The following is a 15,357-nucleotide window of genomic DNA, read 5'->3' on the forward strand; positions in this document are numbered from 1 at the left end:
CCAGACAGAGGACAAGGACTCAGGCTGTGACCATCCAGAGAAGAAGGGCAATGGAGGAAAAGTTGTGGTGTCCCCCTAAAATGAAAAAGTGGGGGGGATACTTCAAGCATCTTGACCATACCTGGCTAGAGACCGGCAGCGGCAGGGAGAACTGGATAGTTGGGTGTCTAGCAAAGAAGGGAAGCATTGCAGAAGAAAAATCCCAAACCACTGGCAACTCCTATCTCTGATTTGGGTCCCAATTGGATTTTTCTATTTCCCAGCAGCAAATATTCCACTGACCTTGAGCACCATCTCCTGCAGCTTGATCCTCAAGGTTAGGAGTAGCTCCCACACCTGCTTCCTCAGCTGATTCACAGTTAAATAAAGGGGGGGAAAATTACAAAAGTTAAATTGAAATGGCTGCCACGAAAAACAAATTTGCTTCCTTACTGATCCTGTCCATCTGCCTGACAGGGCCGCCCAGAGGATTCACAGGGCCTGGGGTCTTCGGTGGCGGGGGTCCTTCTGCTCCGGGTCTTCAGGGCACTTCGGCGGCGGGTCCCGGAGCGAGTGAAGGACCCGCCGCCGAATTGCCGCCGAAGACCCAGAGCAGAAGAAGCTCCGGGTCTTCGGCAGCGGGTCCTTCACTCGCTCCGGGTGTGTTCGGCGGCACTGAAGGACCTGCCACCGAAGACTCGCCGAAAACCCTTGTGGGGGCCCCTGAAAACTCTCGTGGGGGCCCCTATGGGGCCCGGGGCAAATTGCCCCACTTGCCCCCCCCCGGGTGGCCCTGCAGCCTGAATGCATTATAAACAATACTATAATGTACCTGACGGCAGTTACCTTTTAACTGCAGTTGAGGGACTGCCTTATTACATCAGAGCACTGCTTCATCTAAGCCAGTATCTTGGATGACAGAGACCAGTACCAGATACTTCAGAGACAAGTGCAGGAAACTCTTGTGGGCAATTAAGGAGTGGCCTTGCCAAGGTTAGCATGAGAATGTATATCCCTTTTTCAGTCCCAAGGGTGGATGTTATCAGCCACAAAAATATCTAATTCTTTATTGTTGCCCACAGGCTAACTATAACGAAGCTCAGACTAATTCTAACACTAACCCAATGCTAAAAGCGGAGAGCTATGGGGTAATGGGCAAACACTGCTAAGTGTCGTCTCACTACCCCAGGCAATAGAAAGGAACTGAGAGGTGGTTTGGGGTCCTTGGGGGAGGCAGGGTACAGCATCAGAAATCCTCTGAGGTAAACAGGATGAAATTCAATAAGTATAAATGCAAAGTACTCCACCTAGGAAGGAACAATCAGATGCACATACACAAAATGGGAAATGACGGCCTAGGAAAGAGTACTGCAGAAAGGGATCTGGGAGTCACAGTAGATCACAAGCTAAGTATGAGTCAACAGTGTAACACTGTTGCAAAAAAAACGCAAACATCATTCTGGGATGTATTAGGAAGAATGTTGTGAGCAAGACACGAGAAGTAATTTTTCCGCTCTACTCTGCGCTGATTAGGCCTCAACTGGAGTATTGTGTCCAGTTCTGGGCCCCGCATTTCAGGAAAGATGTGGACAAACTGGAGAAAGTCCAGAGAAGAGCAACAAAAATGATTAAAGTTCTAGAAAAATGACCTACGAAGGAAGACTGAAAAAATTAGGCTTGTTTAGCCTGGAGAAGAAGACAGAGGAGACATGGTAACCGTTTTCAAGTACATAAAAGGTTGTTACAAGGAGGAGGGAGAAAAAAAATGTTCTCCTTAACCTCTGAGGATAGGACAAGAAGCAATGAGCTTAAACTGTAGCAAGGGAGGTTTAGGTTGGACATCAGGAAAAACTTCCTCACTGTCAGGGTGGTGAAGCACTGAAATAAATTCCCTAGGGAGGTTGCAGAATCTCCATCATCGGAGATTTTTAAGAGCAGGTTGGACAAACACCTGTCAGGGATGGTCTAGATAATACTTAGTCCTGCCATGAGTGCAGGGGACTGGACAAGATGACCTCTCAAGATCCCTTCTAATCCTATGATTTTATCATGCAGGGCACATACGTGGCCCCAAAGGACACTGCTGACCAAAATATTCCAATCTCTCATTCATGGGGTGTATGAGCACCTACAGTGGGATCCATGTGGACAAATCCTCAAAAAATAACACCTTGTTTACTTTTTGCCCTGCTGCTGCACGCTGCACAGAGGTTTATGCTGTCCAGAATGACGCCTAGGTCTGTTTCCTGAAGAGCTACAATTCGCTTACAACCCAGTAACATCAAGGGACAGTTCGACCTATATTTTCAGAGGTGCACTGCCTTGCATTTATCAATGCTGAATTCCATTTGTCATTCCATGATGCCCATTCACTTAACTTGATTAGCTCAGTCTTCTTTCAGTCTTGACTAACCTACTTAATTTTGACCCTTTTAAAATGTTGCCCGCTCACTACTCACTCCCCTTTCCCCGATGGTTAATATATTACACATCAATCCTAACACACAACCTGGGGGCACCCCCCATTAAGCTTCTACAATGTTGAAAACCAACCATTTATTGCTACCTTTTGGGGGGGGGGTCACTAATTTCGGACCCATGACAGTACTTTAACCTCTCATCCCATGTCAAGCCTGAAGACAGGACCTTTGACAAAGGCATTTCGACAGTTCAAGTAAACTATGTCCATCTGCTATTTTGCTGACATTCAGAGAGTTCTAGTAGACTAGAGAGGCATGCTTTTCTGCTACAGCAGCCATGCTGGGTTGCTTCTCTCCTGTGTTTCTCTAAGTTTTTTATCAATTCTATTTTTAATCACCTTTCAACCAGTTTACCTGGTACCAAAGAAAACCTCACTAGTCTGCAATTCCAAGGATCAAACCTAGTGCCTTCAGGGGCTCCCCACCAATTCTCAGGTATAGTCACCTGAGAGACTGCATCCTTTTGTTACCAGCTCAGCCACTTCATCCATGAGTTCCTTCAGAACTCATGGGTGTGCCACACAAAAAGAGGATGATGCTGTTGAACCAGGAGAGGAGAAAAGGTTGCAACGTCTTCCCCAAAGATCCTGCTGCTCTCCAGGATGGGAACAAGAGACAGACCTGACCAGTTCAGATTTTCAAGTAGGAGAAGGTAAAGGAGCAAACGTGTGTGTGCTTATTGGAACCTACCCAAGCCTATGAGATGTTTGTAGTTTGACTACTAAGCTGCAACTCCAGTGCCCATTCCTGCTCTATAAGCATCCAGAAAGACTGTCCAGCCACCAGGGATGCCATGGTATTTAACAGAGGTGTTTTTTTACCAGGTAAAATCATGGTTTTTAGTGCCCTGGGAAATACTACTTAGTCTCAGTTTAAAGCATTTTCTATTTTAAAAACTCTTTCGTCAATGCACACCACATTACGCTGAGTTTTAGTTACATATTCAAATTGTGATCACAAAGTAGTAGATTTGAGATGAATTTAGGGCTGTACAAATAAAAAGCAAAACTGCACTGGTCGTAATATCAATATATGTCATTATAATACTGAGCATCAGAATGTCAATACATTTTGGTTGGTTATTTTCTCAATGGAGTTACACACATTACGACTTATTTCGGTTTATCAATATTGTATAAACAAAAGTCGAAATCATCTGATTATATGTGAGTGACAATAATGCAGAGTTGTAGGCTTGAAGCATTAAGCAATCAGAAACATGCAGAAACATGCAGTTGCCACCTACCAGTCCAGGTCCATTTGACCAGGCAGCATTCTGTAGCAGAAGACCAACTTTGAAACAGTGGATAGATTATTCAGTTTGGAACGGCTGTATCCAAAGTTTGAAAAGATTCGTTCTACACCTGCTGAACTTGCTGGACACCGATGCAATTGTTTCCCCAATTTCCTGGTTTAAACCAGTATTTACCAGCACCCCGCGCTAAACTAGTTTTTCCCGGGAAACTGCCAACCCTGCCAGCCACACTTCGAAACTCCTTCCTCGTTCACCAGAAGGCGTGCAGAGGCCTCACCTGTGGTTCCTTCGGGTATCTCCACATGCTGCCGGGCTGCAATCCGATCCTCATGTGCTCTCTCCTCCACTAAGGGTGCTGTGGCATCTGAAAAACAAAGCAGCTTTCACACAGCCTGACTGAAACAAAACCCCTTCGGAGGTCAGTGCTTTAAAAAAAAAAAAAAAAAAAAAATAGCACTGAAGGATGCATCACAGAAGGGAAACCATCCTCAATGCTCACCAGGTCTCCTTCCTATCGCCTGAGCAGGATGAAAGTTGATACTTGTCATGGGAAACAAAAGCGCAAGCACGGCGCATGCACACGCAGAGAGCCCATCTGTTAGGCACGCTGTACATCCATCACCTCCTTTGTCACACAAGCTGCATGCCTCCGTGCATTACTTACCCATCCAAAAAATAAAATAGTTTGGCTACCAGCACGGTCTTTTTAAAATATGCCCAGAGCAGGAGGGCGGAGAATGCCTGGTTTGCACATTCAGCAATGCTGCCCGCACAGAGGTGATGCTCAGAGCTCAGTTGGTGACCACAGCCCAGTCAGGACGTTTTATTATAACATACATGCATCTTTCATTAACCCCCTCAGCTGGGCTGTGTCCACTAATTCATCCCTGCTGGGACATTCCGCACACGGCAAACCTCTGGCGTCTCTTTCCCCCCCGACCAAATGAGGTTTTCCTCCTTATGACAACACTATCCTGATGCACAGGATAGCAACATCCAGTCCCGGACCAGCTGGAATTTTACGGGCCCGTCTCTTGAAATACGCAGGCTGGGAATGAGAGTTTTATCACAATGGACTGCTGGCAGTTCTCATTTCCAATGGACTACAGCTCTGGCAGGTCACTAGACATCAGCATTTAAAAGTACAACAGCCCAGGTCAGAATAAAGCGTCTGTTAGATAAAGCTTAGAAACTAAGAAAATCAGTATTTTCCTCTCCTTCCAAGGCTTGTGATAGGTGCATGCATGGTAGCCAGGCATTACAAGCAGCAGAATAAAAATGCCACCAATTACAAATATTAGTATGTCTCTAGATTAGGTTCTCTGTAAAAAATGTGGCAACATAATACACTCAGGAGTCACACCACCCACCCGACCCGTGCATTATGCCACATCAGCATATTAGGCTTTATTTCACGTGTATCTATTTTATTTTACATATAACCATGTGCTGTCATTCTGACAGATACCAAATTGTATTGCCAGGTATGCTTATGAAGGAGCAAACACACCAATGAATTGCAGCTACTTCTGGGATGGAGGGCACCACATAGGAGGATAAGGGGAATATTTTGGCCAAGTACTTTGGTGCAAACCCTTGACCTTCAGGAGCATGCACTATGGGATTGCTAATGTTCAGGCTGAACAACAGGGGCGTCATTTAGGGGGGCAGGGGAGGGCTCTAGTCCCTGCCCCAAGTTTCGTAGGGGAGATCTATTCACCCTAGCTGTAGACAGAGCTCTTAACTGCAACAGCTGGAGTGTGATATGTGATGAGTTCGGAAGCTGGGAGCAGCACAGCCTTTGGGGCAGGGTGTTTGTTTATAAACAGAGGCAGGGTGATTAAGATAACAAAAGGCTTGTCATTAAAGTAAATTAAGGATTGTTAGATGATCCTGAAAGTACTGCCACGCACTTCAGTTAAAAGATAGGAAACAAAGGGTAGGAATAAAAGGTGAGAGGTAAATAGTGGTGTCCTCAAGGGTCTGTACTGGGATCAGTGCTGGTCAACATATTCAGAAATGATCTGGAAAAGGGGGTACACAGTGAAGTGGTAAAATTTACAGATGATACAAAATTACTCAAGATAGTTAAGTCCCAAGCAGACTGCTAAGAGCTACAAAGGGACCTCACAAAACTGGGTGACTGGGCAACAAAATGGCAGAAGAAATTCAATGTTGATAAATGCAAAGTAATGCACTTGGCAAAACAGAATCCCAACTAGACATAAAAAATGATGGGGTCTAAATTAGCTGTTACCACTCAAGAAAGATCTTGGCATCATTGTGGAGAGTTCTCTGAAGACATCCGCTCAATGTGCAGTGGCAATTAGAAAAGCGAACAGAGTATTGGGAATCATTAGGAAAGGGATTGATAAGAAGAGAAAAATATCATATTGCCTCTATATAAATCCATGGTATGCCAACATATTGAATAGTTTGTGCAGATGTGGTCCCCCCATCTCAAAAAAGATATATTGGATTTGGAAAAGATACAAAGAAGGGCAACAGAAATGATTAGGGGTATAGAACACCTTCTGTATAAGGAGAGATTAAAAAGACTGGGACTTTTCAGTTTGGAAAAGAGATGACTCAGGGAGGATGGTGTGGAAAAATTGAACAAGGAAAAGACGGTTACTCACCGTTGTAACTGTTGTTCTTCGAGATGTGTTGCTCATATCCATTCCATTAGGTGTGTGCGCGCCGCGTGCACGATCGTCGGAAGATTTTCTACCCTAGCAACACCGGCGGGTCGGCTGTGGAGCCCCCTAGAGTGGCGCCTTCATGGCGCTGAATAAATACCCCAGCCGACCCGGCGCCCCCTCAGTTCCTTCTTGCCGGCTACTCCGACAGTGGGGACGGGGGGCAGGTTTGGAATGGATATGAGCAACACATCTCGAAGAACAACAGTTACAACGGTGAGTAACCGTCTTTTCTTCTTCGAGTGCTTGCTCATATCCATTCCATTAGGTGACTCCCAAGCCCAACTTAGGTGGTGGGGTCGGAGTGAGACATTGCTGTGTGCAAAACCGCTGATCCGAAAGCAGCATAGTCCCTGGACTGCTGCACTAGTGCATAGTGAGCTGTAAACGTGTGGACTGATGACCAAACTGCCGCTCTACAAATGTCCTGGATCGGAACTTGCGCCAGGAAAGCAGTCGAGGAGGCTTGGGCCCTCGTGGAGTGAGCGGTGAGGTGCGGTGCTGAGACACCTGCCAGGTCATAGCAAGTCCGGATGCAAGACGTAATCCAGGAGGATAGGCGTTGTGAGGAGACCGGTGAGCCTTTCATTCGGTCGGCCACTGCAACGAAGAGTTGCGTCGTCTTTCTAAAGTGCTTTGTGCGGTCAATATAGAAGGCCAGGGCCCTGCGTACGTCCAGGGAATGCAAACGTTGATCCTGGCGAGTGGCATGTGGTTTGGGATAAAAGACCGGGAGAAATATGTCCTGGTTGATATGAAATGTAGAAACCACCTTAGGGAGAAAGGCAGGATGTGGACGAAGCTGCACTTTATCCTTATGAAAAACTGTGTAAGGGGGCTCAGATGTAAGCGCCCTGAGTTCAGAAACGCGCCTTGCTGAGGTGATGGCTACGAGGAAGGCTGTCTTCCAGGATAGGTACAGAAGTGAACAGGTGGCCAGTGGCTCGAACGGGGGACCTGTGAGTTTGGAGAGAACCAGATTGAGATCCCACGTCGGGACGGGATGACGCTGTTGTGGGTACGTCCGGTCTAAACCCTTGAGGAATCTAACGACCATCGGGTTAGAGAATACCGAGGACGCGAGTTCCCCTGGGTGAAAGGCCGATATAGCGGCCAGGTGAACTCTAATTGAAGATATCGCCAACCCTTGTTGTTTTAGGGAGAGGAGATATTCCAATATGAGAGGAATGGGTGCCTGCAACGGGGACGTGGCTCGTTGTTCGCACCAACAGGAGAACCGTTTCCACTTGGCCAGGTACGTGGTCCGTGTTGAGGGCTTCCTACTGCTCAGCAGGATCTGTTGGACAGAGTGCGAGCATTGCCGCTCTGCCTGGGTGAACCATGGAGCAGCCACGCCGTGAGGTGGAGTGATTGCAGGTCGGGGTGACGCAGCCGACCGTGGTCCTGAGATATGAGATCCGGACATAATGGAAGTGGGATCGGTGTCTGAACCGAGAGCTCCAACAGAGTGGTGTACCAATGTTGTCTCGGCCACGCTGGAGCAATCAGAATTACCTGTGCCTGGTCTCTGCGCAATTTGAGCAGTACCTTGTGGACCAGAGGAAACGGAGGGAAGGCATAAAACAGGTGGTCTTTCCAGGGAAGGAGAAACGCATCCGAGAGGGAGCCCGGAGCTCGACCTTGTAGGGAGCAGAACATGTGGCACTTCCTGTTGTCTCGGGATGCAAACAGGTCTATCTGGGGAAACCCCCACTTCTGGAAGACGGAATGTATGATGTCCGGACGGATAGACCACTCGTGCGTCTGGAAGGACCTGCTGAGTCGGTCCGCTAGAGTGTTCTGGACTCCAGGGAGGAACGATGCCGTGAGATGGATTGAGTGGGCGATGCAGAAGTCCCACAGGCGAATGGCCTCTTGGCATAGAATTGACGAACGTGCTCCTCCTTGCTTGTTGATGTAAAACATGGCCGTGGTGTTGTCGATGAGAACCAACACACAGCGGCCACGTAGGAGATTGAGGAATGCCTGGCACGCCAGGCGCACCGCCATCAATTCCCGAACATTGATATGCAGGGCTAGCTGGGGTGCAGTCCACAGGCCCTGGGTATGGTGTTCGTTGAGATGGGCGCCCCAACCCAGAGATGAAGCGTCTGTGACCAGGTGCAGAGAGGGTTGTGGGGCGTGAAATGGCATCCCCTCGCAGACCACATTGTGATCTAGCCACCAGGTGAGGGAGGCCAGGACCGAGTTCGGGACCGTGACCACCATGTTCAGGCTGTCCCGATGTGGACGGTATATTGATGACACCCAGGTCTGGAGTGGGCGAAGCCGAAGTCTGGCATGCCTGGTTACGTACGTGCAGGAAGCCATGTGACCCAGCAGGGTAAGGCACGACCTCACCGTGGTAGTTGAGAAGGCCTGTAGCCCTTGAATGAGGTTCGTGATGGTGCCAAAGCGGTTGTCTGGCAGGATGGCTTGTGCACGTTTGGAGTCGAGAACTGCTCCGATGAATTCTATTCTCTGGGTAGGTTCTAGAGTGGATTTGTCCTTGTTGAGTAGGATGCCCAACTCGTTGAATGTGTGCACTATTGTGTGGACGTGAGCTTGAACTTGCTCCTTGGTGCGACCGCGTACCAGCCAGTCGTCTAGGTACGGGAACACCTGTATCCCTTGTCGACGAAGGTACGCTGCCACGACAGCCATACATTTCGTGAACACTCTTGGGGCCGAGGATAGGCCGAAGGGAAGGACTGCAAACTGGTAGTGCACCGTGTTTACCACGAATCGCAGGAAGCGTCTGTGAGGTGGGTAAATTGTGATGTGAAAGTATGCGTCTTTCATGTCGAGGGCGGCGAACCAGTCTCCAGGATCGAGGGAAGGGATAATGGCCCCCAAAGAGACCATGCGGAACTTCAACTTTACTACGAATTTGTTGAGTCCGCGCAAGTCCAAGATGGGCCGCAGACCTCCTTTGGACTTGGGGATCAGGAAGTAACGGGAATAAAATCCCCTGCCCCTTAACTCTATCGGAACCTCCTCTATGGCCCCCAAGGCCAGGAGCGTAGAAACCTCCTGTATAAGAAGTTGCTCGTGAGAAGGGTCCCTGAAGAGGGACGGGGAAGGGGGGTGGGAGGGGGGGGATAGAAGAAAACTGGATAGCATATCCCCTCTCCACCGTGCAGAGGACCCAACGGTCCGAAGTTATAAGGGACCAGGCACGGTGGAAGTGGGAGAGGCGATCCCGAAAGTAGGGGGCTGGATCCTGGTGGATGACTGGGGCGCCGTCCTCGACCGCACCTTCAAAAGTTCTGCCTGGGTCCTGAAGGTGGTCTAGGTGGCCCTTGGTTCTGGCCGGGTTGAGGGCCGGTCCACCTTCTCCTACCACCTCGCCCTCGCCTCCGGGCCGAGTCTTGTCTCTGGCGAGGCGGGGGGGGGTAGAAGCGCTGAGGCTGCGGCCTAAATGGCCTGCGCTGAGGGCCCACAACATGCATCCCGAGGGAGCGCATGATTGTTCTCGAGTCCTTGAGGCTCTGCAGGCGAGAGTCCGTCTTGTCCGAGAACAATCCATGTCCCTCAAAGGGCAGATCCTGTAGGGTTTGCTGCAGCTCCGGAGGCAAACCCGAAACCTGAAGCCAGGAGATCCTCCGCATAGCGATACCCGAAGCCAGGGTCCGCGCAGCCGAGTCTGCTATGTCCAAGGAGGCCTGCAAGGAGGTTCGAGCCACCTTCTTACCTTCCTCTACCATGGCTCCAAACTCTTCCCTGGACTCTTGGGGAATCAACTCCTTAAACTTCCCCATAGAGTTCCAGGAGTTAAAATTGTAGCGGCTCAGTAGCGCCTGTTGGTTCGCCGCTCTAAGTTGCAGCCCTCCGGCTGAGTAAACCTTACGGCCAAACAAATCGAGCCGCTTAGCCTCTTTTGATTTAGGCGCTGCAGCCTGCTGGCCGTGTCGCTCTCGTGCGTTCACTGATGCCACCACCAGTGAACACGGTTGGGGGTGGGTATACAAGTACCCGTAGTCCTTAGACGGGACAAAGTATTTCCTTTCCACCCCTCTCGCTGTGGGTGGGATAGAGGCAGGAGTTTGCCATATCGTATCCGCATTAGTTTGTATCGTGCGGATCAGGGGTAATGCTACCCTCGATGGGGCATCCGCTCCGAGGATATTCACTATCGGGTCGTGCACCTCCACTACCTCCTCCGCCTGCAGGTCCATATTACGGGCCATCCTGCGCAGAAGATCCTGGTGAGCCCGAAGATCTATTGGAGGTGGGCCCGTGCACGATGTGCCCGCCACTGCCTCGTCCGGCGAAGAAGAGGAAGATGCCTCCGGTGGAACAGGATCCAAGGGCTGGTCCTGGTCTCCCTGTTCCTGGGCCGGAGCATCACCTGCGCCTGGGTCCAGGGCGTCAGGCGGTGCGGACACGGAAGCCTCCATGTCCCCTGGTGGAGGCCGAGAGATGGTGGACTCCGGGGCCCTTCTGACGGAGTGACTCGAGCGAGAGGTCGAGGGTATTGGAGCCCCTTGCTCCTGATGGTACGCCCACGGGGTCCAGAACGACCAGTGAGATGGGCCATGAGAATGGTCCTCTGTCATCTCCCGCCAATGGCCCAAGTCCTGTTCCTCGGCTTGCCCTTGAGGGGGATATGCCGATCTCGAGAGGTCCTCCGAGGAGTGGGACACCGATCTCGATGGCCACGGCGGTGCCGAGAGCGTCGAGACGATTCCCGTGGGCTGCGGTGCCGCACGGTGCCGGTCCGGAGATGATCTATCTCTACGCGGTGCCGGCGATCGGTGCCGGGACCGTGACCGGTGCCGATGACCTCGTCGGTGCCGGGAGTCAGATCTGGACCTCGACGAGGACCTGGAGTATGCCCGGTGCCGGGAGCGGCCTCTCGACGTCGAGCGTCGACCGTAGCGGTGCCGAGAACTACGTCTCGACGTTGATCGGTGCCGACGATCATAGCGGTGTCGAGACGTAGAGCGGTGCCGCGAAGAAGATCTTGGCCGCGAGTACGACCGGTGCCGAGGCGATATTCGGTGCCGGGACTGCGAGCGGCGTGGGGACCTGCTTCGGGACCTGGATCGGTGCCGAGGTTCCAGCCCTTGCGATGGAGGGCGCATCAAGGCAGGTTTCCCCCTCGACTGTACCGGGCGAGTCAACGGTGCCTTCGGTGCCGGTGGTTGGGGCGGTGCCGGCTCTGTGAGAGCTATTAAGTCTCTTGCCGCCTCGAAGGTCTCTGGAGTCGACGGGAGGCACTGTATAACCGCCGGTCTCGGTAGAGACGCTATCTGCACCGGACTCAACGGCTTCGGCGCCGGAGTCGACGGTGCTGGAGGCACCTGTTTCCGGTGCTCCACCGGCGGACGCGGCTCTACCCCCGGCACTGGGGGAGCCGGCGTCTTCGGCACGGAGGCCCCCGTCTTATGGGCTTTTTTATGCCCTGGGGATAATGAACGGCACCTAGGCACTTGCTGTGCTTGCGGTGCCGACAAGGTCCGGTGCCGGGGAGGCTTGTCCGACGCCACTCGCGTGGTCGTCGTGGCCGGTGCCGCCGGGGCACTGCGCACCGAGGCGCTAGGTGCCGGGGCCTGACTTGTAGATGGAGCGTCAGGACTAAGTGCCGCCTCCATCAGAAGTTGCCGGAGCCGGAAGTCCCGCTCCTTCTTGGTCCTTGGTCTGAAGGCCTTACAGATCTTGCACTTATCTGTTTGATGGGACTCTCCCAGGCACTTCAGACAGGAGTCGTGCGGGTCGCTCGTGGGCATATGTTTAGCGCAGGAGGCGCACTGCTTGAAGCCGGGAGCTTTGGGCATGAGCCCGGACCCGCGGCCGGGGGAGAAAGGGGGAGACGACCCCCTTAATCCCCTGAACTAGTATAACAACTAAACAACTTTTACAAACTATTTTAACTATTTAACTATTTAACACTAGAACTGTAACTATAACTACTAACGAACGAAGCTAGGGAGAGTGGAGATCAGCTATGCCGCGCTCCACAGTTCCAACGACCGTCAGGGGCGGTAAGAAGGAACTGAGGGGGCGCCGGGTCGGCTGGGGTATTTATTCAGCGCCATGAAGGCGCCACTCTAGGGGGCTCCACAGCCGACCCGCCGGTGTTGCTAGGGTAGAAAATCTTCCGACGATCGTGCACGCGGCGCGCACACACCTAATGGAATGGATATGAGCAAGCACTCGAAGAAGAAGTGTTATTTATTCCTTCTCATAACACAAGAACTCGAGGTCACCAAATGAAATTAATAGACAGCAGATTTAAAACAAAAAGAAGTATTTCTTCACAGTCAACCTGTGGAACTCTTTGCCAGAGAATGTTGTGAAGGCCATAACTATACTAGGTAAGTTCATGGAGGATAGGTCCAGCAACGGCTATTAGCCAGGGTGGGCAGGGATCCAACACCATGTTCTGCATGAAGCTGGGAGTGGGCAACAGGGCAACTTGATTGCCTGTTCTGTTCATTCCCTCTGAAGCACCTGGCATTGGCCACTGTTGGAAGACAGGATACTGGGCTAGATGGACCTTTGGTCTGACCCAGTATGGCCATTCTGATGTTCTTATATAGAACCCAGGTGTATCTGCTCCCCGCTGTAACCCACTAGACCCTGCTCGCCTCCCAGAGCTGGGGTAGAACCCAGGAGTCCTGACAGGGTCTCTCTCTCCACAAAATTAGCAATAAAGTAAGAATATACATGAAAATTTTAAACCTAAGCAGTGTCCCTTAAGTGACTTGCCACAAGATGTCAGAACGTGTTGTTATTAGAGCTGGTGGGCCTAATATTTATTTAATTTTCTCTCTTTTATAAAGGAATTAGGTACAGGGCTCCTGTCAGCTAATTGCTAAGTTATCTGCCAAAAACTAGAGTTTTCAAGTGCCTACGTAGCCCCAGAAATCACAGTTAAAGTTGCTCCCCCCTGCCAAATTCTGAAATGGCGCCCTGCTGAACAAGCAGCCTTCTGCAGTCAAGGTCTAGTAAAAAAAAAATAATAATAATAATCTCTATAAACTGCAGGGAACTTATGTAATGAATAATCCTTTGCACAGCACCTCCCATCCAAAGACCTCAAAGATCTATGCCCACCTTTTAAAGTATATTATCCCATTTACAGATAGAAAACTAACTGATTTCCTAAAGTCACTGGCAGAGTCAGGATTAAAAGCCAGGTCTCATGGCTCAGTCCCATGCTCTAGTAACTCGACCAAGCAGCCTCCCATAAACAGAATTTCAAGTTGAAAGGTCTCTGCAGGCTTCCCCACCACCACTGATGCTGCAATCTTTAAATGTCTGTAGGATATTAAAGACTGTGGGCCAGATTTTTAAAGGTCTTTTGGCACCAAACTCCCATTGGGAGTAGCGGAGACACATCTTGCAACCAAAAGTTCTAATATGAACACTCCCGAAACAACCCAGCTTTTGTTAGCCTGAGAGGTGATTTGGACCGAATGCCTAGACACCCAGCTGATGTGTGACAGCTTGGAACATTGCTTGGTTTCTTGTCCAATTCTTGACATTTCTGTGTAAATATCTATTGGAAACGGAGAACATTCATTGGCTTGATGTAAATCTAACTCTTCCTGGCAGGCTACAGGGTCATTTACCAGGGAAAGGCAACTAGGACACTCAGACATTTTTCCTAATGATTTTTTTGGAGTCTGCGTGTCTACGGTAGAATTTGTGTTGCCTTGTGAGCGGTTTAATAATGGCTTCTGAAGGCTGGCTAATGCCCATTAACATTAATAGGGAGTTACAGACACGAGTCAGTTCAGTAAATTACCCTCTCAGGATGGGCTACACTCATCAGTCATCAATAGGCACGCTGGTTTGGGAGTGCAATCCTTGAAGGAGGAAATGGAACTGGAATTGATCCTCCAGGGGTGTCTGTGTGTGCAATTCTCCTTCGTGATTATCAAACTAACAAAGAGCATTTATCTGGCAGCACAGAGACACAAGACAGCCATGCCTCTTCAGGAACCCCCTTCAGAAAATGGTCTGGCGCATCTCTAACCAATGCTTAGAAACAGCACCAGCCATTATGGTTTGAAAGCAGTACAACAAAAGAGCTCCCACCTTCCATAGTCGGGGTGCTCTTCGCATCAGAGGTCTCGGAAGTGGGCTCATCTGATCCATCGTCAACTGGTATCTGCAGGGGATAGCCTGGAAAACACACATGGAGCACTCAGAACAGGTCCTTGGCTACGTCTAGCGGGATGTTCCATTAACCCCGCCCAGCCCCATTTCCTTATCTGAAAAGCTGTAGCTGACAATTACAGTAAGATGTTCACCAAGTGTTAAAGTGCCAGTTACAGATTCAGTGAGAGCACTGAAAAAAAAGCCAACAGCAAAATTTGCTGAGCAACCAATCCAATGCAGAGCACATCTAGGAACAGCAAAGCACAATCAATCAATCAATAAATAAATAAAACCTTTCCTTGGAGACCACAGATGTCGGATTACATCAATCTGAGTGAGTCACTGTAGTTCACATTGATGTTTCCAGTGCAGCACAGGCGCTCTCTCAGAGCAGACTGCTGCATTGATACCTTATTTTCTTCTGTTATTCATGTTTTTAAATCAATGCAAAGAGGGAAAGCACTTGCAAGGAATTCTTCAGTGCTCCATATGGATTATTATGTTGGGCCTGGGTTACAAGAAAAAAGGACAGGGACACTCTTTGCAAGGAGTTCCAGCAAATAAAATAACGAGAACTGGAGAAATTGATTTCCGAAGAATGATTCAAGCTAACCCAAGCAAAGTCTCTTGGACTCTGGTGCATGAGAATTGAAACTATGGCATTGACAGAAGGTTGCTGATTTGACTGGAGAAGGGGGCCAACCTTGAGGGGCCTGGAAGGGAGAACAGTCCTTGGAATATGCCACAGGCTCTGTCCATAACATTGGGACCCCATTTGCCTGATGCAAACTATACCTGAGGCAGATACAAGACAGGTATCTGCCTGTCTCGT

General features: G+C 50.0%; 1 protein-coding gene across 14 annotated transcripts in view; it reads right to left on the bottom strand.

Moving 5' to 3' along the window:
• The window catches only part of MAPT (microtubule associated protein tau), a 109,528-nt gene that overhangs the window by 35,270 nt on the left and 58,901 nt on the right, over nucleotides 1-15,357 (bottom strand). For 10 of the 14 annotated variants that reach the window (XM_034755889.1, XM_034755890.1, XM_034755887.1 and 7 more), the window contains 3 exons: nucleotides 14,463-14,549; nucleotides 3,992-4,078; nucleotides 283-348 (listed from right to left, as the gene is read on the bottom strand). In XM_034755889.1, coding sequence (XP_034611780.1) covers nucleotides 283-348; nucleotides 3,992-4,078; nucleotides 14,463-14,549 — 240 coding nt within the window. The remainder of the gene's footprint in view (nucleotides 1-282; nucleotides 349-3,991; nucleotides 4,079-14,462; nucleotides 14,550-15,357) is intronic. The other 4 variants (XM_034755894.1, XM_034755886.1, XM_034755891.1 and 1 more) reach the window with 1 other exon arrangement.

The sequence above is a fragment of the Trachemys scripta genome, chromosome 23 (assembly GCF_013100865.1).
Source record: "Trachemys scripta elegans isolate TJP31775 chromosome 23, CAS_Tse_1.0, whole genome shotgun sequence".
Taxonomy (NCBI): domain Eukaryota; kingdom Metazoa; phylum Chordata; order Testudines; family Emydidae; genus Trachemys; species Trachemys scripta.